The sequence below is a fragment of the Lycium barbarum genome, chromosome 7, assembly GCF_019175385.1.
Source record: "Lycium barbarum isolate Lr01 chromosome 7, ASM1917538v2, whole genome shotgun sequence".
In the NCBI taxonomy this organism is placed as follows: domain Eukaryota; kingdom Viridiplantae; phylum Streptophyta; class Magnoliopsida; order Solanales; family Solanaceae; genus Lycium; species Lycium barbarum.
The window spans coordinates 132,084,721-132,112,051 of NC_083343.1; the positions used below are offsets into that span (position 1 = coordinate 132,084,721).

At 38.5% G+C, this 27,331-nt stretch overlaps 1 protein-coding gene and 1 pseudogene across 1 annotated transcript; one reads left to right on the forward strand and one right to left on the reverse strand.

Annotated features, from left to right (window-relative positions):
- The first annotated feature begins 2,477 nt into the window (after positions 1 to 2,477).
- Positions 2,478 to 2,588, forward strand: LOC132604707 (U6 spliceosomal RNA; annotated as a pseudogene).
- A 15,479-nt stretch (positions 2,589 to 18,067) lies between these two features.
- On the reverse strand, positions 18,068 to 26,672 carry LOC132604495 (uncharacterized). The gene is made up of 14 exons (XM_060318022.1): positions 25,580 to 26,672; positions 24,837 to 25,251; positions 24,657 to 24,723; positions 23,657 to 24,202; positions 23,330 to 23,370; positions 23,073 to 23,141; positions 22,139 to 22,239; positions 21,312 to 21,390; positions 20,957 to 21,055; positions 20,768 to 20,836; positions 20,632 to 20,681; positions 20,464 to 20,545; positions 20,204 to 20,298; positions 18,068 to 19,188 (listed from the first exon to the last, which is right to left on the reverse strand). The coding sequence occupies exons 1-14, from the start codon at positions 25,876 to 25,878 to the stop codon at positions 19,062 to 19,064; spliced, it is 2,139 nt and encodes a 712-aa protein (XP_060174005.1). The 5' UTR covers positions 25,879 to 26,672; the 3' UTR covers positions 18,068 to 19,061.
- Between the last annotated feature and the right edge of the window lie 659 nt (positions 26,673 to 27,331).

The window sequence follows — 27,331 nt, forward strand, 5'->3', positions numbered from 1 at the left end:
TTTCTGCACTGATATATGTGGCAGCCCAAAATCATCCAAACCTCCTACTAAAACAAGAAAGTTGAAGCTTGACTAATGCAGTTAAGAGTTTCCCATAATTTCTGGAATGGATTCATATAGGATTGGGTAAAGTGATGTCACGTGCCCCTAAATGAAGTTTCTAGCAAAACAGGTCTTTGAGAAGGTGAAAGGTCTTAACGTGAGTAACAATTTTGATGATCTCAGGCCTCTCATGGTGTAGACTCATTGATGGGTCAAAGCAAAGACTAGAAAGTTGGCTGCATCTGCAGCTATTGTAACAACCAAAGAGTTAAATTTTACCTCTCTGAATTCTTTTTTATAAGCAGTACATAATTTGATGTTCATAAACTACGTGGTGTGCTTTAACATTCTGTGAGTTTCGGAACATATCATTGCTTGTACCAGAAGACTGAAGTTCAGGTTGAGCTAAGCCATTTTCTTAATTGCTCTGCAAGTTTACTCGGCATAAAAAGAGTGAAGTTGAGGTGAGATTAAATAGGAATTACAGGATTGTACTGCCTAATTGCAAACAATTCAGCTATCTAGGCTCATTGTTCCAATAGAATGGAATGATAAATGAAAATGTTACACATAGGACCAATCATATGGTTGAGATGCGGACACTAAGATGGATGTATGGTCATACGAGATTAGACAAGATAAAAATGTTGCATGTGTGAACAAAATACCACATTGGTAACTGAAAAGAAAAAAGAGCTACTTATAAGGTGTTGGATACTCTTAATGGTGTGAGGCCTTTTGGGGAAAACCGTGTGGGCTTGGCCCAAAGGGGACAATATCAAACTATATTAAGAGTATTATTGGACCGTTTAGCCCAAGAACTGGTATCAGAGCCAATGGTTTGGCGGGACAAGTATGAAGATGGCGGAGTGTGGCGTGGGGCCCGGCTTAGTGTCTTTGCCCGTCCGGTTTACGACCTTTACCCATAGCATCAGGTAAAGTTTAGAGGCAAACTCTACCTTAAGGTAGAGTTTTGCCTTCAGGCATGCCAAAACTATACCTTAAGGTAGAGTTTTTCCCTTATACCTGAATGCAAAACTCTCCCTGCAGGCAGAGTTTTGCAAACTGTGCCTGCAGGTAGAGTGTTGCATGCAAAACTCTGTCTTGCAAATCCAAACCTCTGCCTTGCGATTTTTTTTTTAACTGAGCTGGGGTTCGAATCCAGAACCTTGGAGCATTAGGCGAAGGGCAAAAATTAAAGACCACCAATTTGAGGTGCAAAAATTAAAGACCAGTGCTTTTGAATGGCAATCTGCACAAAAAAATGGCTTTGAAGACGCATACACAACCTTTGGGCTTCGATAACCGTAAATACTCTAATGATGTGAGTGACACACAGACATGTTGAATCTCCGACCCGTGAATTATGGTAATGAGCCATGTGGAACTTAGTTCGAGGGTGAGATTGTTGGGTGTGCGAACAAAGTACCACATTGGTAGCTGAAAAGAAAAAAGAGCTGCTTGTAAGGTGTTGGATACTCTTAATGGTGTGAGGCCTTTTGGGGAAAACCGTGTGGGCTTGGCCCAAAGCGGACAATATCACACCATGTTAAGAGTATCTTTGGACTGTTTATGATCACATTCGCTAGAAGGTGCAATGAGAGAGTTTAGATAGTTTGGTTATGTCCTGTGCCGACGTTCATACACGTCTTTTATGGATTTTATGTATTTAACGGAATTCCTTTTTTCTCCAACACCCATCAGCGAACTTAAACCAGGTGAAGCTGTATTAAAGAAGATTCTTAACAAGTGTTGACGGGAGATAATGAGATCAAGGAGAGATAGCGAGGCAACTTTGATCAATTGTTCAACTTGAACCACGAGAATAACTATTTTGGATCTACATACATATGTGCGATAGAAATTTTGTTATACTCGTAGAATTAGGGCGGCAGAGGTAAAGGGTTCCATAAAAAATATGAAAATTAGAAAAACATGTGATCCATATGATATTCTCATAAAGGTTTGGAAGTGTCTTGGAGAGGTTAGTATACGATGGCTTATTAAGCTGATTCCAACTTATATGAACAAAGGAGATATTCAAAGTTATATCGTGGCATTAAAGAAAACTACCAAATTAAAATACGAAATAAATCCTTATCCACAACTCAGGACCTAAACTATGTCACCGCCAACGGCTGAGCCTCTCTTTGCCAAGGAGAGTCAATTGACACCCCCCGTCGGAAAATGACACTATGTAGATAGGTCAAGTGAAAATCCTGGCTCCGCACAATCCCCGCATATGCCAGTCACATAATGGTAGTCCAAAATTTCTGCTAAAACAAGAAACTTAAAAGTTTGACTCATGTCAAAGTTTTCCAGAATTTTTGGGATAGATTCAATATAGAATTCAGTAAAGTGATATCGGTCATGTACCCCCAAATGCACTCTCTAGACAAAAATGGGTCATTTTATTAAACAATTATTTTAAGTCTGTCCATCCTTCTCCCGTCTGGACATTTCATAAAATTGGAACGACACAGCGAAGATTAGCATGGTCTTGTCCAAGGATGGCACATACGAATCAAGAATTAGTTTAAATGGTATATTGATTTAATCCGTTCTGACTCGTCTAAGCTTAATTTAAGTTGTTTATTGCCACTCTTATTCTGGAAAGAAGAAAACCAGAAAATATTATAGAATTGAAAAGATTGAATTTTTTAAGTGGGTTGTTAGCCTGCATTTCCTATTGTAATAATATGTTACACATCAGAGTAGTTCTTACATTATTTACAGCTTCTTTTTTTCACAAACATTATTTACATCGACTATGTAAAAATATGTTACACTATCAGAGTAGTTCAACCATAATCAGGCCGTAACAAATTATTTACCTTATTTTCATGTTACAAGCTCATGCTTAGGATAGACAAGTCACCGATAATTAGCTATAAAAAGACATGATATTATACAAGATTCTTCTCAAAATCAGTGTACTGTATTTAGTATACGGTGTGTCCAAAAAACAGTTAAAATCTTAATTGACTGTCACGCCCCGAACCATGGCCTGGACGTAACACGGCACTCGGTGCCTGACTGCATGTGACCGAGCGAACCACATGGCTTGCTGAATCATCATGATATATAACGTAAGCGGAATATAACATGAATGCATGATGAGCCTTTATAAAACATGGTAAGTCATAATACTTAATAAAATACTTGTTTAAACATGAGTGAGCCAAAATGGCTATACGACTCCAAATGTATGACATGACATAACTGACTTGTCTAGTCTATGAAACCTCTATCATGAGTCTGACTGGAAAACATACTTACTGGGACAAGGCCCCCAGCATACCTTTAGATGCAAAACTAAATAAAGAAATACAATGTCTAAACCCCGAATGAGATAGGGCTCACCAATAAGCTGGTACGTGCAAATCCTAATGAGCAGAAGCGTCGTCCTGTAAATCCGTACCTGCATCGTGAAATGCAGGCCCCCGGGCAATAAAAGGGGACGTCAGCACATTGAATGTACTCGTATGTAAAGCAACCGAAAGAAACAACATGGGACATGGAATAACATGATAAGAACTGAAACTGAAAACTTGGACATGAACATGAGCATGAGCATGAGTACATATATATATATAACATGAGTAAAACATGATAAGTAGGGAGAGCATTTCATAAACCGACACATGATATCACCACGCGGATACGTAGAGTCTGGTACCTCGCCGGACCAGCAGAGCCCCTATACCTTGCCAGGGTATAAGGTGGTAACGTGCCTGATGGATCCATTCAGTGTAAAATTAAGGTATCGTCCTAACTGGGCGGAGCGATCCTTGTCCTATGGTGGCTACATAGTTTCAGGCTATCTGAGCCTTCTCGGTAATTTGTGCAACTCCCAAAACATGAACATAAAATAGTTGGCTAAGAAGCCCATGACTTTCGTGAATTAACTTGTACTTGTCTTGTAATCATGATTTCACGAAATAACTTGTAAACATGGTTTCATAAAATAGCTTGTAAACATGTTCTTGATTTATGAGTAATACAATAGTTCATAATCATATATTTGTAATTGACTTGAAAACATGCTTGTAACTTGCAAAATAAAATCATACAGTTTCATATGAACATAATGAGAACACATGAGGAAGAATTCATGATTCATGGATTAAGCTAGGATTCCTAATATCCGTAATGGAAGATTAGGAATACAATAACGAACATAGATACAAAATTCATGTACATACATACATAATTACGGGCTACCAATATGTTGGGTTTAATGCCCTAGGATTTGAACTTCATAGATTTTACGAAACGGATCATGGGGAAGAACGTAGAGATTCCCATATGTGGATGGAAGTTCTACATACCTTAACTTCCTGCTTTTGAGCGTATCACAATGTCCTCCAATCCCTTCAACTTTAATCTATATCAATACAGGTCATAGGGATTCTATATTAGCAACAATATTCATGCTTTGTTCATCTAAGCATTTTATCAAACACTTGGTGGGCATGAAGCTCCACAACCCTCATTAATGGTGTTTTCTTCACCAAATCCCCATTCTATTACTTCTAGCTAATTCTACAATCTCAATTAGATGTAATTAACATCATTCTTCATCACCCATATGAATACAACAATCCCAAGTCAATAATCCAACAACTCTAGCATAGTTCATATAATTCTCTTCATCAAACTCAATTATTATTCTCCCAAGAATTCATCAATTCACAACTATAAATGATTAGGGAGTAGAAAAATTACCTTTTATGAGTAGTCACCACGAAATCAACATCCCAAGCTCGATTTTTTTTAGCTTAGAATGACGGCAACAACTTGTACTACACTTTATCCTTCACGAGCCTCGGGATTCGGGGCCTTCAACTTGATTGATTCTCTACTTTCTCTCTCTAACTCTCCTCTCTCTACCTCTCTCTCTCTCTCTATAAAATCTGAAAATATGAGAAAATGGGGCTGCTAGGGTTGAGCATTTCCCTTAAATACCAAGGGGAAATGGGTTTGACCCGACTTGAAATCGGGTTGGGACCTTTATGTCTTAAAACATCCATATCTGCCTATATCGATGTCACCTGTGGGTCCAAGACCTATGGTTGGAAAGTTATTTCAATTATCTACAACTTTCATTCTTTGAGTTTTCCCAAATTCCCAATTTATGATAGGGTTATGGCCTCTCGAAGTCAGGTGACCCGAAACGTACTTACGGACCAAAATACGCCCCATGTTACGGTCCCGTAACACGAAGGACGGACCGTAACTTGAGACCGTACCTTAGTGAAAATTTCCAATGAGGTTCTGGAAATTTTTGGTGTGTTACGGCTCACTGTTACGGCCCGTAACGTCCACCGTAACACAGGCGAGATTTCCAGCGAACAGGCTTCAGTAAAATGGGCATAACTCTTTGCAAAGATGTCCGTTTGCCCCCCATAATATACCATTGGAAATCTATTTCAAAGGGCTACAACTTTCATTAAGGAAGTTTTCCCAAATTCCCAACAGATTTTCACGAAAGTTTACTGGAAGGTAGACGTATCGAAAACTTAGCCGATTCTATAGGATTTCAAGTGCATTACTATTAGCCATATTGAGACGACCATATCTCCTTGCTCCGATCTCTGATTGGCTTGGTCCTTATATCGTTAGAAAGGTATTTCTACATACTACAACTTCATTGAGGGTACTTTCCCAAATTCCAAACCGATCAAGGAGTTATCGCTGCCCGAAATAGGCCTATCAACCATTTTCGCAAAACGTTCAAACCTTCAGTGTTTCCACTAGAACTCTAATGATATGAGCTTAAACTCAGTTTCAAGATGCGGGGTGTTACATTGACCAACACGTTAATCCTGCAAATCTTTTGAAACAAAGTTTGTGCAATAAGGAGATGAAGGGGAACCTTAGAGCAATGGTAAAGTTGTCTCCGTGTGATCTATAGGTCACGGGTCGAGCTGTGGAAGCATCCACTAATGCTTGTATTAGGATAGACTGTCTACATCACACCCCTTGGGGTGCGGCCCTTCCACGGACGCTGCTAACTGTCACGCCCCGAACCATGGCCTGGAAATAACACGGCACTCGGTGCCTGACTGCATGTGACCGAGCGAACCACATGGCTTGCTGAATCATCATGATACATAACATAAGCGGAATATAACGTGAATGCATGATGAGCCTTTATAAAACGTAGTAAGTCATAATACTTAATAAAAATACTTGTTTAAACATGAGTGCGGAAATAACATGAATGAGCCAAAATGGCTATACGACTCCGAATGTCTGACATGACATAACTGACTTGTCTAGTCTATGAAACCTCTATCATGAGTCTAACTGGAAGACATACTTACTGGGACAAGGCCCCCACCATACCTTAGTTGCATAACTAAACATAAAACCAAATTTGACTAAACCCCGAATGAGATGGGGCTCACCAATAAGCTGATACGAATGCTTTCCTACTGAGCCGATGTGTCGTCCTGTATATCAGTACCTGCATCGTGAAATGCAGGCCCCCGGGCAATAAAAAGGGGACGTCAGCACATTGAATGTACTGGTATGTAAAGCAACTGAAAGAAATAACATGGGACATGGAATAACATGATAAGAACTGAAACTGAAAACCTGGACATGAACATGAGCATGAGCATGAGTACATATATATATATAACATAAGTAAAACATGATAAGTAGGGAGAGCAATAACTTATAACCGATCCATGGTCTGGTGCTTGCGTCCCGCCAGCAGAACACTCAGTCCTTGCCAGGGAACATGAGATTTGATAAAATATGAAAGGATCCAGTCATTATGAGAGATCGTCCGGGACATGGGTGGAGCGATCCTCATCCTTCGGTGGCTACGTAATTTCAGGCTATCTGAAGCCCTCCTCGGTAATTAATGCAACTCCCAAAACATGAACATGTAAAATAGTGGCACTTACTGCCCATGGTATATCATGAATCATAACTTGCTTGTACATAGTGTTCATGAATCATAACTTGCTTGTACATGGTTTTCATGAATCATAACTTGCTTGTATAGTTTCATAAGATAACTTGTCATAGTCTTGCAAAACATGTTTTTGGTTCATGAGTAATAACAATAGTTCGAAATCATATATATATATATATATATATATATATATATATATATACTTGTCTTGAAAACATGCTTGTAACTTGCTGGATGAAATCATAAAGTTTCATATAAACATAATGAGAACACATGAGAAAGAATTCATGATTCATGGATTAAGCTAGGATTCCTAATAACCGTAATGGAAGATTAGGAATACAATAACGAATATAGATACAAGATTCATGTACATAAATTCATAATTACGGGCTACCAATATGTTGGGTTTAATGCCCTAGGATTTGAACTTCATGGATTTTATGAAACGGGTCATGGGGAAGAACGTAGAGATTCCCACATGTGGATGGAAGTTCTACATACCTTAACTTCCCGCTTTTGAGCGTATCACAATGTCCTTGAATCCCTTCAACTTCAATCTATAGCAATACAGGTCATAGGGATTCTATATTAGCAACAATATCCATGCTTTGTTCATCTAAGCATTTTATCAAACACTTGGTGGGCATGAAGCTCCATAACCTTCATTAATGGTGTTTTCTTCACCCAATCCCCATTCTATTACTTCTAGATAATTCTACAATCTCAATTAGATGTAATTAACATCATTCTTCATCACCCACATGAATACAACTATCCCAAGTCAACAATACAAAAACTCTAGCATAGTTCATATAATTCTCTTTATCAAACCCATTTATTATTCTCGCGAGAATTCATCAATTCACAACTATAAATGATTAGGGAGTAGAAAAATTACCTTTTATGAGTAGTCACCAAGAAATCAACATCCCCAAGTTCGATTTTTAGCTTAGAATGACGGCAACAACTTGTACTACACTTTATCCTTCACGAGCCTCGGGATTCGGGGCCTTCAACTTAATTGATTCTCTACTTTCTCTCTCTAACTCTCCTCTCTCTCCCTCTCTCTCTCTAAAATCTGAAAATATGAGAAATGGGGCTTCTAGGGTTGAGCACTTCCCTTAAATACCAAGGGGAAATGGGTTTGACCCGACTTGAAATCGGGTTGGGACCTTTCTGTCTTAAAACATCCATATCTCCCTATCCCGATGTCACCTGTGGGCCCACGACCTATGGTTGGAAAGGTATTTCAATTATATACAACTTTCATGCTTTGAGTTTTCCCAAATTCCCAATTTATGATAGGGTTATGGCCTCTCGAAGTCAGGTGACCCGAAACGTACTTAACGGACCAAAGGACGCCCCATGTTACGGTCCCGTATCACGTAGGACGGACCGTAACTTGGGACCGTACCTTAGTGAAAATTTCCAGTGAGTTTCTAGAAATTTTTGGGACGTTACGGCTCACTGTTACGGTCCCGTAACACGTGTTACGGCCCGTAACGTCCACCGTAACACAGGCAGAATTTCCAGCGAAGACAGGCTTCAGTAAAATGGGCATAACTCTTTGCAAAGATGTCCGTTTTACCCCCATAATATACCGTTGGAAATCTATTTCAAAGGGATACAACTTTCATCAAGGAAGTTTCCTCAAATTCCCAACGGATTTTCACGACATTTGACTGGAAGGCAGACGTATCGAAAACTTAGCCGATTCTATAGGATTTCAAGTGCCTTACTATTAGCCATATTGAGACGATCATATCTCCTTGCTCCGATCTCTGATTGGCTTGGTCCTTATATCGTTAGAAAGGTATTTCTACATACTACAACTTTTATTGAGGGTACTTTCCCAAATTTCAAACCGATCAAGGAGTTATCGCTGCCCGAAGTAGGCCTATCAACCATTTTCGCAAAACGTTCAAACCTTCAGTGTTTTCACTAGAACTCTAATGATATGAGCTTAAACTCAGTTCCAAGATGCGGGGTGTTACACTAACGTGGGATGCTTTGTGCACCGGGCTGCCCTTTTAAGTAGATAACACAATGGCTCAATAAAATGTGTTATTTCCTTTATATATTGGAATTAAAGAAAACTCTTCGTGTGAAACTAAAAGGTTTGTCTTTTATAACAACTTACAAAAATGCTTAGCAAGCACTTAGGGGTACAAAATACTAGTACAAAACATGAAGAATGATCACAAAAAACACTTTTCGATAAAATGCTGGTGTAGAGAACATCTTCCCATGGGTGACGGTTGTCACGACCCAACCCCGTAGGCCGTGACTGGCGCCCGAGTTGGGCGCCCTGACACACCTATCCATACCGAATCACAGACAAATAGCATATACGGCCATAAATACTCTATGTCGTCTCAAACTATATCAAACTGTTGTAAACACATTTCAACATAACCATAGGCGTATACATATATCAAAAGCCGACCAGGCTATCAAATGGCACAACGGCCCCAAAACATATACAAAGTGCATGCCGACAAGGCTGCCATAACCAAAACATATGCAAAATGCACGCCGACTAGGCTGCCATAACGAGTAGGATCATACATACACATCTGAACAGAAGTAGGCACACACACACCCACAAATACGTCTACAGACCTCTAAACAGACCAACAGAAACATATGGCGGGACAGGGCCCCGCCGTACCCCTGGACAAATGTATACATACACAACGAACAAATATATACCAAAATATATGCTCTGAAATGAGAAGAGCACTCCGAACAGCAGAAGAGGGTGTCCTAAACTGGTGGATCACCAAACTGTGCGTCTGTACCTGCGGGCATGAAACGCAGCCCCCGAAGAAAGGGGGTCAGTACGAAATATGTACTGAGTATGCAAAGCAGAAGATACAGAAACGAATCTGAGACATAAACGAAATAGTAGTACAGGGAATAAGTAAAAATCCAACATATCAAAATGTTTACTTTAAAAATATGTAAGTCATGCATAGGGTACAGAAGAATATGGTCGCCTGCCCGTCAATGGCGCCATAACACAGCATAATACCAGAAAGGTTTCAAATCTCCGGATCCCCGTCACATATCATAACACAGCATAACGCCATACACACCATAACACCATACACACCATAACACCAAGTATAAGTGGAACCCGACCCTCTTTGGCGAGTAGCTCGGTGAACCATAAACACATCATAACTCCGGAGTATATCAAAGTGCGCACGACAACAGAACCGGCCCGGGACTCGACGAAAGATATAACAGAATGCACGAGTAGAGTCGTGAGTAGTCATATGCATAAAATCATTATCATAAACTCAAACGTAAGCAAAATGATCATACTTGGAAATCGAATAGTAGTCATACCAAATTCTTTCAAAAATTCTCCGAATTACATAAAGGAAAGTCGCGGGACCCACGGACGGGTATTGGCCCGAGTCGGGCCCGCCTATGGAAAACATACTCATCATAGGCCATGCAAACTCATACGAAAATATCAAAACGATCCGAGCCTTTATGTGAAAGATATGGCATTCAAAAATTACGAAATTCTTTAAAGTGAAACCTTTTTGTGCAAAGTTCGGAAAGCGATTATTTCAAATACATAAAGGTTCACATTTCATCAAATCATACATAAGAGTGCCAAGGAACATATACGGATCATAACATGCTCGGATTTCGAATTTGGAATTCCCTTAAGGCTCTAATCTAGCCTATGTAAAACTAAGGCATGCCAAAAGAAAGAAGGTTACTTTACATACCTTGTACGCGCTCCAAGCTAACCCGACTAAAGCTAATCCCAATCTACGCCTCGGGCTCCCCAAGGTCTACAAATACGCCAACGAATATCAAACATTAGCTGAGGGCACTTAAGCCATTTATTCCACACTAACATTAAATTCTACAGAAAATTCGGCAGCATTTCCCCTGTAAATAGGCCAACCCGAGAATTTAACTCGCTCAAAATCAACAACAACAACCACAATAACCAACCTAGTAACATCGATAATCAATCTGAAAGGCAATATTACATTAATACTCTCTTTTACTTCATTCGACAACATTCATAATAATTAATTCAACGGCTTACATTCAAGCCACAATATCGCTCATACCTTCAATTATCAACCCGAATCCTTACCAACAATATTCAAGGGCATTCTAAACAATTCACATAATTTTTCCAACAATCAAATAATTTTTTCTCCAAGTTGGCCGAAAACAGCCCACACAATCTCAACATCCATCTTGAGTCATTAAAATGCTCATTTCCAACTAGAATTCATAACGACGACAATTAAAACGCTAAGCGATATTAATGCGATCTTCGGCATATTATATGACCCACATTCGTCCACACTACACATATACATATGTTGATGGTTCTCATAAATAAAGATTACATTAAGTGCACCAAATTCTCCAAATCAGTCCGCACATTTACCATATCAATTTTGGGACATTAAACTCTCATTTCCAACATAAAAGTCATCACAATAACCATTACGACGCTAAGCGATATTAATTCATTCTTTGCTACAAATTGGAGGCTATATACACGGCTACATACCCACCTATATACATACATCGATAGTTCTCATTCATTTCTTCACCCTACAATAATCAACATACTAAATAGAGTTAATTCATCACTTAGTCACAACACCCATTTACACAACTTCACACACCATACACGACCCAACTCCCAACATACTACATTTCATAATTTTCATCCATGTTAACATACTACAACATGAATTAAACGTTCACAACACATAAACAAGAGCAAAACTTACCTTTCTTCTCCAATTCCACACTTTGGTTAGGGTTTGCAATTCACACAACGAATGGTTGGATGACCCAAACAACTCTTCCACGCTACTTAGGGACCTCAATATAGTGGGTTTGTACCAAAGAATAGATTTTTGGAAGGCTTGAAATGGACTTGGGTTTTCCTTGTTCTAGCCGAGAGCCTCCTTGGCTTCAACTTGTTGCTCTTTTTTTTTTTTTTAAGTGTTGAATGGTAAGAAGATGACTTAAGGTCATCTTTTTAAGTCCCACAAAATATCTCTTATTTGTTTATGGCCCACACATGTGTTGGACCAATTAAAATTGGCCACAACAATGTGTGGGACCATTCCAATGTACACGGCCAAAGGGGATTTTGGTGCAAGATTTTTAATTTCCAATTTTATGAATTGTGGTCCCAATTTTTCCTAAGTGTTCAATACCAACAATTTCATATATAAATTATGTCTCAAAATAAAATCAAATGGGCAAAAGTCCCGACTTCAAATCCCGGAATATTCTTGGCCTTAAATTATCATAGCTAATCCGAGTTGTCCCAATGTATAAAAATACGGGACATAACAACGGTATAAAGGCTGCTTCAATCTCTTCTGATCAAATCTGTGCCTGAACTTTAAAAAGGTACGTTTCAATTGTTTAACGACTAAATTTCTCTTTAATGTAGAAGGGAAGTTAATGGAAGTGCAGCAATTGAAGCATCAACCAACTTACCCGATAAGACCAATAGAACGTGCCAGCATGAGAAGCCCATTCAGGTAACTGATCTTTACTATTTCATCGATTTCTGACTTAGTGACATTCCACTGCCTGCAAGGAGATCCAACAAGAGGGTACCAATGGCACCATCAACGTTGAGGAATAGGTTGTTGGCCTTTGAGAGAGTATAAATTCAACTTGAACCGCGTATTCCATGCACTTAACAGAAGGGAAATTTTCCCTTGCGTAATGCTGCAGTAGTTCCACACAAGAAGTAGATGCAATGCATAAGACACATTCAGAGTCGCACGATTCTCAGAGAATGAAACACTACAATTTTAGAAGACTTTACAGTACATCATTTAACTTCTGCAACTACCATTTTCAGGAAACAAGTCTAGCATATCAACTGTTACACAACTAACTTTGAAATGAGTTGCAAGAAATGCTACCTCCCATCTTTCTTCATGCTATCCACGAAATCATGTGGTGTAAGAGCCTGTAAATGAAGCATCATTCCCTATTTGTATCCTTCTTAGATAAACTATTGCAGTTTGTTACAGAGTGAATGTAGACCATTTCCTAGGAATGTACATAATACTTTTAGGGATAGCAGATTTTTAGGAATCAATAGCAGATTTGTAGGAATCACTCTTATTTTCTTTCCTTAGTAGCATCTTATGTACATGTATTTATAGTGTTTATCTCTTGGAATAATATAACAAGTTATTCTCCATACTTGTCTCAATTACATGGTATCAGAGCGGGCTTTAATATCTCATCGGAGTTTTGTCAACTTCTGTCGCCGGAAGTTGTGGCGACTCACCGGAATTTCACCGGAATTCCACTTTGATCTGATTTTCTGGATCTGATTTCGCACTGAAGTTTCTGGCACATTTTTTTGTGGTCTCATGATCAACAGACCACGTTTTTGAAGGATAAACACCACGAACCAGGTTTATTCGTGAACATATTTGATTCTTCTTTTGCTGCTCTCCGAATCTGATTCTTTCTTGAACAGATCTGATTTCGAATCTGCTTTTGCTGCTGCTTTTCGATTTGTTTGAGATCGAATAGTGTGTTGAATCTGCTAGTGATTGAGTCTGAAACTTTACTGTTTTTGTTTGACTCTATTGTCCTTAGAAATTGACTGCTTTTCCGCCCGAAGAGAAGTTCACCTGAAGCTTTCTCTGTTGAAATATCTGAAGCTTTAAAACATTCTGTAACGTGTCAGGGATATTTGGTACAAAGCTTTGTTGGCTTCTTTTGTTATACGCTAAGTCTTGATCGGAAAAAAAAATATATGACTGAAACAATTCTAGTTACCAATTATGTTTTTGCTAAATTATCTCAATATCAGAAAACATTAAAGAAATTTCCTTCGGTTACTGCCCTTGTCAAGTCATATAAAACATGTCTTATCTCCTCTTCAAATAAATGGGTGATTGATTCTGGTGCTACAGATCACATGACAGGTAATCCAAATATTTTTTCTAGCTTTCGATCTCACAAATCGCCCTCTCTCGTAACAGCAGCTGATGGGTCAATATATAACATTGTGGGATTTGGGACGGTTAAACCAACCTCCTGTATTACCATGTCATCTCTGTTAAGTCTACCAAAACTTTCCTTTAATTTAATCTCTGTGAGTAGACTTACTAAAGATCTAAATTGCTGGTTCTCATTCTTTCCTGATCATTGTTTGCTTCGGGATCTTATGAAAAATCGAATTATTGGTAAAGGACATGTATCGGATGGTCTCTACATCCTTGATGAATGGGTCCCTCGTTCTGTTGCTTGCTCCAACGTTACATCTCCATTTGATGTGCATTGTCAGTTGGGACATCCTTCTTTGCCCATCTTAAAGAAGCTTTGTCCTCAGTTTCAGAAGGTCTATTCATTAGATTGTGAATCATGTCATTTCGCAAAACATCATTGCAATTCATTAAGTCCAAGGGTTAATAAATGAGCTGAATTTATTTTTGAGTTAGTTCACTCTGATGTTTAGGGGCCATGTCCAGTTGTGTCAAAAGGTGGATATAAATATTTTGTTACCTTTGTGGATAATTTTTCTCGAATGACGTGGACTTACTTTATGAAGAACAGATCTGAAGTGTTCTCTCATTTCTGTGCTTATTGTGCTGAAATTAAGAACCAATTTAATACTACTGTACGCATTTTCAGGAATGACAATGCTAAAGAATACATGTCAGATTCATTTCAATCTTACATGAGACAACATGGAATTCTACATCAGTCATCCTGTGTTGATACACCCTCTCAAAATGGAGTTGCTAAGAGGAAGAACAGACATTTACTTGAGATTGCTCGAGCACTATTATTTCAAACAAAGGTTCCTAAGCAGTTTTGGGCTGATGCGATTTCTACAGTTTGTTTCTTGATTAATCGCATTCCATCTGGTGTGCTTGCTGGTGATGCCCCTTATAATATTCTCTTTCCAAACAAGTCATTAATTCCAGTGGAGCCTAAGGTGTTCGGAAGCACATGTTATGTTCGAGATGTTCGACCATCTGTTACCAAGTTGGACCCCAAGGCATTGAAATGTGTTTTCTTGGGCTATTATCGCCTTCAAAAAGGATATCGGTGTTATTCTACTGAACTTGGCAAATATTTGGTGTCAGCTGATGTGGTATTTCCAAAGACTACACCATTATTCTACGCACCTCTCATTTCTACAACTCAGGGGGAGGAAGATGAGTGGTTAGTCTATCAAGTTACTTCTTTGAAAGAACAGTCAGATGATGTTGTTCCTCCGTCTCCTAGTTCTTCTATTGAGAATCAATCAGTTATTATGCCTTCAGCTCCTGCTCCGTCTATGCTAGGAAGACCGCCAATTGTACAAGTTTATTCGAGGCGGCAAGAGACCAATGATATATGTCCTGCACCAGTTCTTCTGTCATCAGATCCTCCTTCGACTGATCCTCCGGAAAATCTTGACCTCCCTATTGCTCTTCGCAAAGGTACACGAACTTGCAAATCCACATATTCCATTGCTAATTTTGTCTCCTATGACCGCTTATACTCTACGTCTAGATCTTTGGTTGTTTCTCTAGACTCCATCTCTGTACCCAAAACAGTGAAGGAGGCTTTGAACTATTCTGGATGGTCTGATGCAATGCTTGAGGAAATACATGCCTTAGAGGAAAACCACACATGGGATTTGGTGGATTTACCCAAGGGAAAGAAACTAATGGGATGTAAGTGGGTGTTCACTGTTAAAGTTAATCCAGATGGTTTTGTGGCAAGACTTAAGACTAGACTTGTGGCCAAAGAGTATGCTCAGACTTATGGGGTGGACTATTCAGACACCTTCTCCCCCGTTGCCAAACTCACTTCTATCCGGCTGTTAATTTCTCTTGTTGCTTCTGAGAATTGGCCTTTACACCAGTTGGATATCAAGAATGCGTTCCTTCATGGTGACCTTCAAGAGGAAGTATATATGGAGCGACCACCCGATTTTGTTGCTCAGGGGGAGTATGGGAAAGTTTGTCACTTGAAGAAGTCCTTATATGGCTTGAAACAGAGTCCCTGGGCTTGGTTTGGCAAGTTCAGTGAGGTAGTTCAGGAGTTTGGGCTGAAAATGAACAAATGTGATCACTCAGTCTTCTACCGTCTATCTGTAGCTGGCATTATCCTTCTTGTTGTATATGTTGATGACATTGTCATTACAGGAAGTGATTCAGCAGGGATCTCTTCCCTTAAGTCTTTCTTGCATTCGAAATTTCATACGAAGGACTTAGGTCAGTTGAAATACTTTTTGGGAGTAGAAGTAAATAGAAGCAAGAAGGGAATTCTTCTGTCTCAGAGAAAGTACAGTCTTGACTTACTTGAAGAAACTGGAAAGTTGGCAGCCAAACCATGCAGTACTCCGATGATTCTAGGTGTGCAACTTATGAAAGATGATGGTGATCCTTTTGATGATCCAGAGAGAAACAGGAGGATAGTTGGGAAGTTAAACTACCTCACTGTGACTCGTTCGGATATTGCTTTTAAAGTGAGTGTTGTTAGTCAGTTCATGTCCGCACCTACGGTCAAACATTGGGCAGCTTTGGAACAGATTTTATGTTACTTGAAAGGAACTCTTGGACTTGGCATACTGTATAGCAATTACGGTCATACTCGCGTTGAATGTTTTGCAGATGCTGACTATGCTAGATCTATATGTTGGGTCCATCCCCTTATTTTGAGGAAGAAAACAACTCTCTAATTTTAAGGAAGAAAACATCTCCCTTGTTTTGAGGAAGAAAGCATATTCTTTGTATTTGGCAAATTGTCAAGTGCTTGCTTGAGTCACTAATGACATCAATAGGTTCATCTCATCCCTATAAATAGGGAAGCTTTCTCATTTGCTAGACACAGCAAAAATTGAAGAAGACAACACATCCCAAAGAGAGAAAAAATCTAAGAGAAATACTCTTAGTGAAAGGCCTAAGTAAGAGAAGTTTTTTGAGAGAATTTTTTTTAGTAAAAAAATTCTTGAGGGATTGGGGTTGTGAGGTTGAGTGTTGTAAACACTTGTAATATTTCTTCTTTAATAAGATCTGCAGCAGCAACGTGGACGTAGCTCTCACATTGAGGGTGAACCACTATAAATTTGTGTGTGCTATTTATTCTTCGCTTACATCACGGCGTAAGTAGGTTCTGTCTAAGGAGGTTGGTATTTAAGTGGTTCAGTTGTGACCCTCCAATCTTTCCTGGGAACCTTCTTACAAAGGTCGGATTTGGGATTCAAATCCTAACACTATAATTGATAGAAGATCTACTACAAGCTATTGTGTTTTTGTTGGAGGGAACCTAGTATCATGGAGGAGTAAGAAACAAAGTGTTGTATCTCGTTCCAGTGCAGAGTCTAAGTACAAAGCTATGTCACAATCTGCCTGTGAGATTATGTAGATACATCATCTTTTAACTGAAATTGGGTTGAAGCACTATACACCAGCAAAACTTTGGTGTGATAATCAAGTTGCTCTTCATATTGCCTCAAATCCGTTGTATCACGAAAGAACTAAACATATTGAGGTTGACTGTCATTTCATTCATGAGAAGATTCAAGAAAACGTGTTTTCCACTGGCTACGTGAAGACAGGAGAGCAAGTAGTTGATTTGTTCACAAAAGTGTTGAATGGAACTCGAGTTGATTACCTTTGTGACAAGCTGGGTATGATCAATATCTATGCTCCCGCTTGAGGGGGAGTGTTACAGAATGAATGTAGATCATTTCCTAGGAATGTACATAATACTTTTATGGATAGCAGATTTTTAGGAATCAATAGCATATTTGTAGGAATCACTCTTATTTTCTTTCCTTAGTAGCATCTTATGTACATGTATTTATAGTGTTTATCTCTTGGAATAATATAACAAGTTATTCTCCATACTTGTCTCAATTACAACTCAAAAACCCTTCGTCATGTATCTTTGTTTGGACATGTAACCTCTCTCACACATGGAAGTTTTTCAGTTGCATGATTAGTGTGATGTCTTAGAAAGCTCAGGACAGTTACCAGTAAGCTTTGCTGTGATAAATTTAATAAACTAGCACTTTACTGGAATAGATAACAAGGTCACTTGAAGAATTTATGACAACAGACAACAATTAGGATATCTCATGTTATAAATCTAGCCATGGTGGAGGACCCATGTAAGAATTTGTCAAATTACATTTGGGACCCTGAGAAGATGCCTTTACAGAAGAGGGAAATAATTTACTAGGGCTTATTGTAAGACTTGTGTTATTTTATTTTGTTAGCTATTTGTAATAGCAGCCTGGAATCTCCCTTTTCTATTTTCCTTTTGCTCTTTGTTTACTAAAGTTGATGAACAATCTGCTTGTAAGTTCCTTTTATTGATCAATACAAAGCTTAGATCTCGTTTGCAACATGTCTGAGGATCAACTTAGTGCCAGCCCTATTACAAGGAGACCTTGCAGTGATTTCACTGCTAATCAATTACCTGTGGGATATTTTTGAAGCGCAAAACATGATCAGAAAGTGTAGAGCCACGAAAGATATCATCGACAGTTGCCATTCCTACACATACCAAATTTTCACTCATGTTTAATATGAGTATAAAAGTGTTCTAGAACATAAATTCAGGATTTTGAATGCCCGACCTTCATAAACTCCATCAGTAACATTGGCAGTGGTGTAGTATAATTCATTCGACAAACCACCGTATATGTAAGAGAAAAAGTTACTACTCCTGAAAGAGCAAAAAGTTGTTTTGTTATTTCGTAATTCCAGCAAGAGTAAATGAGTTGAGGAAAAAAAGTGAAGGTATTCCTATGTTTGAATCAGTTAAGGTTATGTTTTAGCAATAGTTAATAGCTGTGAGAAAAGACAGAAAGACATCACAAATACAACAACAACAACAACCCAGTGAAATCCCACACCGTGGGGTCTGGGGAGGGTAGAGTGTACGCAGACCTGACTCCTACCAAGGTAGGACGGCTGTTTCCGAAAGACCCTCGGCTCAATAATTCATGTGACAGCCATAAAACCTTGAAGAGTTAGCACAATGGATCTGCTAGCAATCTGCCAATGAAACTCAAGCACAAGCCCGCTATCTGTATTTACTGTTCCTTATAGATGCTATCTCGTGCAGTGCTACTTGCTGTCTGGGCCTGAATAACATACTGCCTCTGCAGATCTTTAAGTTGCTCCACCAATTCTTGGAAAGACGGGCGACACTTTGGCTCACTGAGTTGGACATTCAGAAAAGTTACATATCAGCTCAGTTCAAAAGATGAGTAAAATTAATGTGATTCAATGCAAAATGGTTGCCAGAGCTAGCACGGAACATGGTCCTGAGGGGCAGCGGTGGATGCAACATTCAAGGACCGGGTTTATCTTAACCCAATAATTTCGACACGGAGTATAAATTTATGTGTAAAAATTTACTAAAATTGCAACAAATAGTAGATCTGAACCCACAATTTCAAAATACAATGAGTTCATTACTAAGAATCTTCAAGATTGGATTCATAGAGTTCAAATTCTGGATCCGCCTCTGCTGAGGGGGTTCAATGGATCGCCTCGTAAAAGATTATAGTGCAGAAATAATGTAAAACAAATTACACAAGGGAATCTTTGGTGTAGCGGTAAAGGTGGCTCAAAATTGCTTCAAGTCGTAGGTTAGAATTCCATGTGTGGCAATCTTGCATTTTTCTTGACGTCCCTTATAAGAATACCTGGATCATCCACAGGCCAAGGCAGATGCTCTGCCATTGCAGTAAAAATGCTGAAGTGATGGGATAGCTTTATCTAAAAATTTAGTCAGAGAATCTAATTCAGCCAGTAATACTTAAATATTCGTCGGCGGTCCCTTTTCGGGACAGTTGTTTAGATGACCCTTTTTTTAATTTCTCTTGCAACTTATAGACCTTTTAGACCACGGTCTAATGACTCCTTTGAGAAAACTAAAAATCTTATGACAAAACGTTGGACCAAAGTCAACTTAATTTTCTCTCAGATTAGAAAAGGCGATATTGAATATGTTCCGATGTCATCTCAGCCTGGTTTGCTAAGGACGACACCATTGTAACTTCAGCACATATTTCAATGTCAATGCAACATGCCTCAGAAGTTTTCCAAATAATAATTAGAATATATCGGTAATCTTCAGCATATATCTTAGACATGACAATGTATTCCTCATAGGGCTATTTGCATCAGCAAAACAAATTATGATGACAGAAAGAATTAAGATGCAAACCTATGCCAACAGCTCTCAATAATAGAAGCCCATTGTGGATGAACATCCTTTGGGATATCGAGCCGCTGATTCATGAATCCTACAGCTCCAATCACCTACAAAAATGTTGTTCTTTATATACCACTCTATGATGAAAAATAATCCAGTTTTAACTTTTACTTTTCTTTTGCGTGAAGAGTGGGGCGATTCTCACAACTTGAGCTAGACAATCGAATTTTGTGGTATGTTGTCCAAGTGAGAATGCAGAAAGATAAAAACACCTGCATTGAGTTGAGGTTATCCCAAGGGATCTTTTCAGTGGCGAGTTCCCATAATATCACTCCGAAACTGTATATATCAGACCTAAAACGCACATCCAAAGAAGAATTGATATCATTAAAATATTCGGGAATCTGCATAATAATGCATATATCTCATAGTTTGGATACTTCTCATTTGAAGGTTCACTGCGAAGAACTTCTGGAGCCATCCATTGAGGCTGCAGGAGAATTAACGTAGAAAGATATAAGTCACTTGAAGTTCAAACTAATACAGTAAGGAAGAGGTTCGAGTTCAAGCTGATACCGTTCCTTTACCCGTATTTGATGCTAGATACGTTTCATATTTAAGACGTGACAGACCAAAGTCCCCAACCTATTTGATATTTTCAAGGTGAGAATTTTTTTTCCACATATTAAAACCTCTTTAGTAATAGACGTTGAGGAGATTGGTGAGAAAGAGAAAAGATGACAGTAAAATAAACTGAAGCCAGACCTTAACGGTCCAGTTCTTGTCCACAAGAAGATTTGATGACTTTAAGTCACGATGAACTATAGGTGGGTTAAAATGATGAAGATAATTCATGCCACGAGCCTGAAAAGGCAGCAAAATGAAACATACTGTTAAGCTAAAAGAATAACCCTGGTAGCTCCAAATATCTCAAATAATTATTATAAAACTAAGAATTTGATGATCAGCAGCAATGAAGGAAAAATACTAAAAAAGAAGGATGCTACTCTTGGTAATGTTTATCATAACTGGCAATACTGGTAGAATAGTCGAGTCACACGCAAGCTGGTAGGATATGTATGCCATAAGTAACTGGTATACAAATAGCATAGGAACTTACTATGTCTAAAGCCATGCGGCTTCTTCTTCTCCATTCCAATTTGAATGAATTCTTCCGTAATAGCATGAACAAACTTCCCCTACAATAATGGAAAAAGGTGAAACGATTTATCAGTAACACGAGAAATACTGATAGTCACAAGGAATAAGAGCAGAAAATTGCTATGGAGAAAGGGGAAATAGAAACCGGTTACTCAGCGTGAAGAAGGTAGAGAATTGATGGGAATAAAATAGACCCGCAAAAATAATATTCACGGTATTAGTGATAAACGCGGAACACTAACTTATGGTTAAATCAGCAAGAATAAAATGCAGCAATAATGACACCAAGATTTTATGTGGAAACCCTTCTGAATAAGGGAAAAACCACGGCCAAGAGGAGCAGCTGATATCACTATAGAGGAATTTTACACTGTGTATTAACGAGTACAAATACTCCTAAGACCACTACACCCTCAAAAGAAATAACACTCTTTTGATTTTCCCACCTCACTACAATATCACTCACACTCTATTTTTCTTCACAGACTATTTTCTTACAGTCTATGGAATACCTCACTTTTGCTCTCACTCAGATGTATTGTCTGAGATTTTGGTGTGTTACAAATGAACCATAAGCTGCCTATTTATAGGAATGAATTTCCTATGGTGAGGTAAGCGCTTACATCACGATTATGATGAGGTAAGCGCTTACATCATGAAAATGTGAACAAAGAAATTGACTTGTTAGCCAAGTCCACAATTGTTGCCAATGTATAATTTGTCAAAGGAAGAAAAATCTTCCTTTCTTAAAATATGGGATAGGGGACTGGACCCCACAAGAATTACCGTGGCAAGAACTCTGTAACAATGCAGAGGCGTTGAGGTGAAGTTATTGCACCCATGAAAAGAAGAATATTTGGATGTCGAAGTCGTTTCATAAGGGACACCTTCGGAAAAAAAAGCATAAGGCCTGTCAGAGATGCTTCTGGATCTAACATAATGTTAGTAAACATACTTGAATTAGAGCAAAGACACATTAGATTAAGTCTCCAAGCACTAATCTCTGACACAAAAGGTCTTTTCCAAGACATACTATGAATGAGTCGTTTCATTGTAGAACTATTTTCTTTGGCAATTAATCCTACAAAATCAGATAGCATTTGGGTTGGAAAATAAAAGGAGGAATTCCAAGTGGAGGTTGATCAAAATTAATAGAATACAAAAGGTAGATCCAGAACCAAGACTCAAGCAAGAGAAGAACTCGAAGACAGAAAGCTCTCAAGCTTTGTTCCTTGTTTAAGTGCATAACGCAGGTGGTAAAGAACGTTGATTCACCATTAGCACTTAATAACTAATTTTAACACGTATCGTGATGGTCTCTAATAAACTGGGAAATGGTATTTTTGTTTTTGACAGACTTAGTTCTCATCATTTGCAAATTACTTTTTGCATTGGTCCTGCATTAACTGGGATTGATTACGATAAAAAGTTCAAATTTTCCAGAAATCACGGTGACAAAGAGCATAAAAAGATCGGCTTGGTGCTCAGTGAGTATCTTCCATCTTTGTCCTTCGCTTCAACAATCAATACATTGCTGGTGTGTTTTGACCTTGATTCACTGCATCCAAGACCTCATTAAAGGCTACAGCAATTTTATGGCGATTTCTATGAAATAACCGAAAGACCGTTATTATGACTGCCATAGAGCTTAAAGTTCAATGGAAAAACAAGGGAAAAAAGCAAAAGCATTTCATGACATATTTATGAGAAACAGACCGACCTCCTGTTTGAAGGAATATGTCACTTCATCAGAATATTCTTGCTTGGAGAATAATTTAACAGCGACGTCCTGCACAACAAAGACATCTCCTTATGTTAGAAAGGAGAACCAGCAAGTCGCCCTCCTTGGTTTTCCCTCTTGAAAATAGCTAGTAGATTTAGATTTCAAGCGTTGAGAAATTTTTTACTTTGACATCATCCATATGATAGGATCAAGAAGACAGAAAATAATAATAAAAGAATAGCCAAGGAACATACTGATCCATACCACATCCCATGATAAACAGTTCCACAAGCACCTAGAGAAACACATATAAAAGGAAAAGTGAGAAATGAAGAAGTAAAAGAAAAGGCGACATTAAAAAATTTGAAATGCTTAAGAATATCATAGCAAAATTAACCAGCTAGCTTCGGAAATAGATATAGAAAGGTTTAAGTGCTATTGACTACTAACTTCTGATAATTGTTCACAACAGAAGCATCTAAACTACATCCTTGCCTTATTCAAAAAATTCTATGATCAAGTTTGGATTAACTGATAGACTTGCCTTTGACAATTTAACCTGTAAAAGGAATTTCACTTACCTTCTCCAATTTTTTCTCCAACTGTTAAGTCCTCCCACGAGATTTCGTAATCCAGGGAATCAGTATCCGTGTCCACCTTATTATTAGTACTACTGCTCGTGCTTCCGCTGCTACTAGCACTGCTTGTGCTGTTGACATTAAATGAAGAAGACCAGGATCCCGAAGCTTCATTGGTGGTTGAACAGTTAGTATCAATAAGCTGATTGTCTGGTTTTAATGTATTATAAGAGTTACTTTGATTAAGCTCATTGTCTTGGTCATTGTTTAGCCACGGCCGTAAAAATCGTGTAGTCCTTGTCTCCGAAGCATCTCGCTCGTTGCCTTTCCATGGCCATGGTAAGCTATTCTTCGCCATCCACTCCTCTGCCTTCGAGGTGATAATCTTAGAAATCCCTTGTTTTCCCTCACTCTCATCCCCAGAATCTATTGAGAGTTTCCCTTTGGAATGCTCCTCTTTTGCAAAGTTAGAGAATAAACTAAAGGGAGAAGGGTGAACATCTCCCCTAGGCATACTCGCTCTAATTGAATTTGCATCCTCCCTGTGATCTGAGATAGCAACAGAAAATGCATGGTTAGAATTAAGAGTGTCAAATGGGCGGTTCGGATATGAGTGGGTCAAAACGGGTTAAACAAAAATGAATAAAATATCCGACCCGTTCATATTTAACACGGATAAAAGTGGGTTAACCGACGGATAATATGGATACTCATTATCCATGGTTTCAGGAATTGTCAGGTGAGAACACAAGCTAAAATCCAAAATAAGCTTAGATCCCAGAAAGCAAGAAGTCATGAAAAATAACAAGCAAACAAATGGGTATTGATATCATATCCATATTATCCATCTGTATATCCCTTTTTAGTGGATAATATCCATATTTGATCCATTTTTAGATGGTCAGTCATCCAACCCATATCAATGGGTCGGATTGGTTGATTACTTGTTTCTTTGAACCATTTTGCGACCCCTAATTAGAATAATAACTATCTTCACTTCTACCTTCGCAAAGCACGCTGCTCTCTCCTGTCTTGATTTTTGACTTAACCTTGTTGCTCACCTTTGAGGCCTGTTATGAGGTTACGTCATGTCAGCATATGCCACCCTTATATTCAGACAGTAAAGAGAACCAAAACAAAGCTAAAGAAAACCAGGCAACTACCCAAACAAGGAAGTACTAACCAAATTAGATATTTTGGAGCCAATGGCAACTTGCAGGGGCTGCTGGGGATCCACTCCAAGTTTGGAAGAGGCTAGGTTTCTGGCTCTAAATCTTGCATCAACTTCCAGCTGCTTCACTCCCATCGATGCAAGTGCTGTTTCTTGAAAATGTCTCACATCACTTGTTACAGAAATAACACCAACGAAATTATCATCATCATCATAAAAAGGGGTAGTGGAAACGACAACTACGAATTTATCCCCTTGCTTATTCTTAACTGGAAACAGTCCAGTCCAACTCTCACCCCTTTTCACTTGGTGGACAATGTTATTAGCATCACCAAAATCCCGAGCATCTGCTGCTAAGAGTGCAATGGGATCTTGTCCAAGAGCTTCTTCAGCAGAATGACCATATAGTTGTTCAGCAGTTCGATTCCTGTGCATGCAACAATTGCTCAAATTACACTCCTATATCAATAACTTTGAATAAACGAGACAAACACCAATCAAGGTCTAACACTGCTCAAATTTAGATTAATTTAGTATTCAGATCTTAATACAACATATTAATATTCAGAATTCAGACATCTAAATTTTAATGCACATCTTAATATTTTAATGTGCATTCAGATTCAGACGTTTTAATCTTAATAAAAACAAATGAGGTCTAAATCTCTCCACCCACTTCTTTTCTCTCCCAAGTCCGAATGAACATAAGGAAAAATGAAAAGGCAAAAGATAGGAAGTCTATTTCAATTACTCACCAGTAAATTATACGATAGTTCACATCAAATACATGCACTGCTTGTCCCATTGACTGCAATATATTCAAATAGTGTCTATCAGTAAACTTCACTGCAGCAGGGCCTCCGCCAATACGAGGCGGTTTTTTTTGGGAGATAGAATGGGACCTTTGTCTCTGTGCTCTGTGATCATCAGAAATCGTGAGCTTAAACATAACCTTCTTCAATTCAGCATGTCCTTCCTCCAGTTCTTGAATCTTCCTTAGCAGCTCCTCACCTGGTGGTGTTGGACCTTGTGCTGATGCTGTTGTACTATCCATTATAATCCAAGATTGATCAAACCTCACTTTAGATTAAAGAACCAATAGGATGTGTCTATGACTAATTTACTGACACCCCACTATATATCTGTGTCTAATAGTCATATACAAATCAATATCTGCAAATTTGAAGTGTGAGTTCAAGAAGCCACCCTTTTTCCAGCTCCTAACAGCTAACATCCTCAACATTTCCGTTAGATAATGACTGTCATAGGTTAATGACGCAATAGATCCAAGTACGTATACATTCGCCATGTACTAGACGTAATATGTAGCAACGATGAGGAGCCTTAAATGTTGAACCTAAATAAGTGATTCATGCTAAATAACATGAACAAGGCCAGCTTGCTATGTGTGTGACATGGCTGGCCAGATTATTCAGTACTTTTGAAAATCAATTTGTATATAAAAATGGACTGACATCACTTGAAAATTTTTATAATATAGACGTGAATTTGAGTAAAAAGTAAAACCTCAGAATCCTACAGCGCACCTTGTTACCAGTTTATAAGAATAAAGGAGATATTCAAAGTTGTGCGAACTAACTATACTTGCATTAAAGAAAATAGGTCAATTTAATACGAAATAAATTCTCACACACAGGCCACAGCTAACTATCCACAGCTTGTACTTATCCCCGCGTAGACCAGTGAAATAAATGGTAGTCCACAATCGTCCAAACCTTGTGCTAAAACAGGAAAGTTAAAAGCTTGACTGATGTCAAGCTATTCCTAAATTCTTGGAATGGGGTCCACATAGAATTCAGTCAAGTGATGTCAAAGTGACCCAAATGCACTTTCTAGCAAAATTCAGGATATGACAGTGGTGTCTCCAAAAGTGTCCAGTCTTGAATTTTTGTCTTAAAAAATGACCTTAACTTAAAAAAATTTGCTGGGAAGAACTTTTGTTGCCCATCAGGCATAAGTTCTAGCTTTTGCCTATAAGATAGAATTTGTGGTCATTTGAGCAGGTTTCATTGTCTTGAAATATCCTGAACTTTTTGCCTTATAGGCAAAACTAATTTATGTCCATCACTTATGCCCAATGGGCAACAAAAGTTTTGCCTGTCTATTGTCCATCAGGCATAAGTTCTAGCTTTTGCCTATAAGGCTGAACTTGTGGTTTAAGCACGTTAACTGTCTTGAAATATTCTGAACTTCTGTCTTATAGGCAAAACTAATTTAGGTCCACCTTATGGCCGATTGGCAACAAAAGCTTTGCCTCTGTTGCCCATCAGGCAAAAGTTCTAGCTTTCGCCACCTAAACTTCTGTGTTATAGGCAAAACTAATTTATATCAACAACTTATGCTCATGCGCAACAAAAGCTTTGCCTAGCAAATTTTCTGAACCGGAGGCTATTTTTTAAAAAATTTGTTAAGCGGGGCCAGAAAATCAAGACCACCGCTTATGGAGGCCATTTGTGAACTTAACCCAGCAAAATCTGCCTCATCTG

Bases quoted from the DNA above. Each gene is read 5' to 3' on its own strand.
- LOC132604495 (XM_060318022.1), bottom strand. From the start codon at position 25,878: ATGGATAGTACAACAGCATCAGCACAAGGTCCAACACCACCAGGTGAG. The intron at 24,203-24,656 runs GTAGAAGTGAAG...TTGCTATCTCAG, and splicing joins GAGCAGCGTGCTTTGCGAAG to ATCACAGGGAGGATGCAAAT. The intron at 20,299-20,463 runs GTGTTTTTATCT...ACATTTTTGTAG, and splicing joins ATAACCTCAACTCAATGCAG to GTGATTGGAGCTGTAGGATT.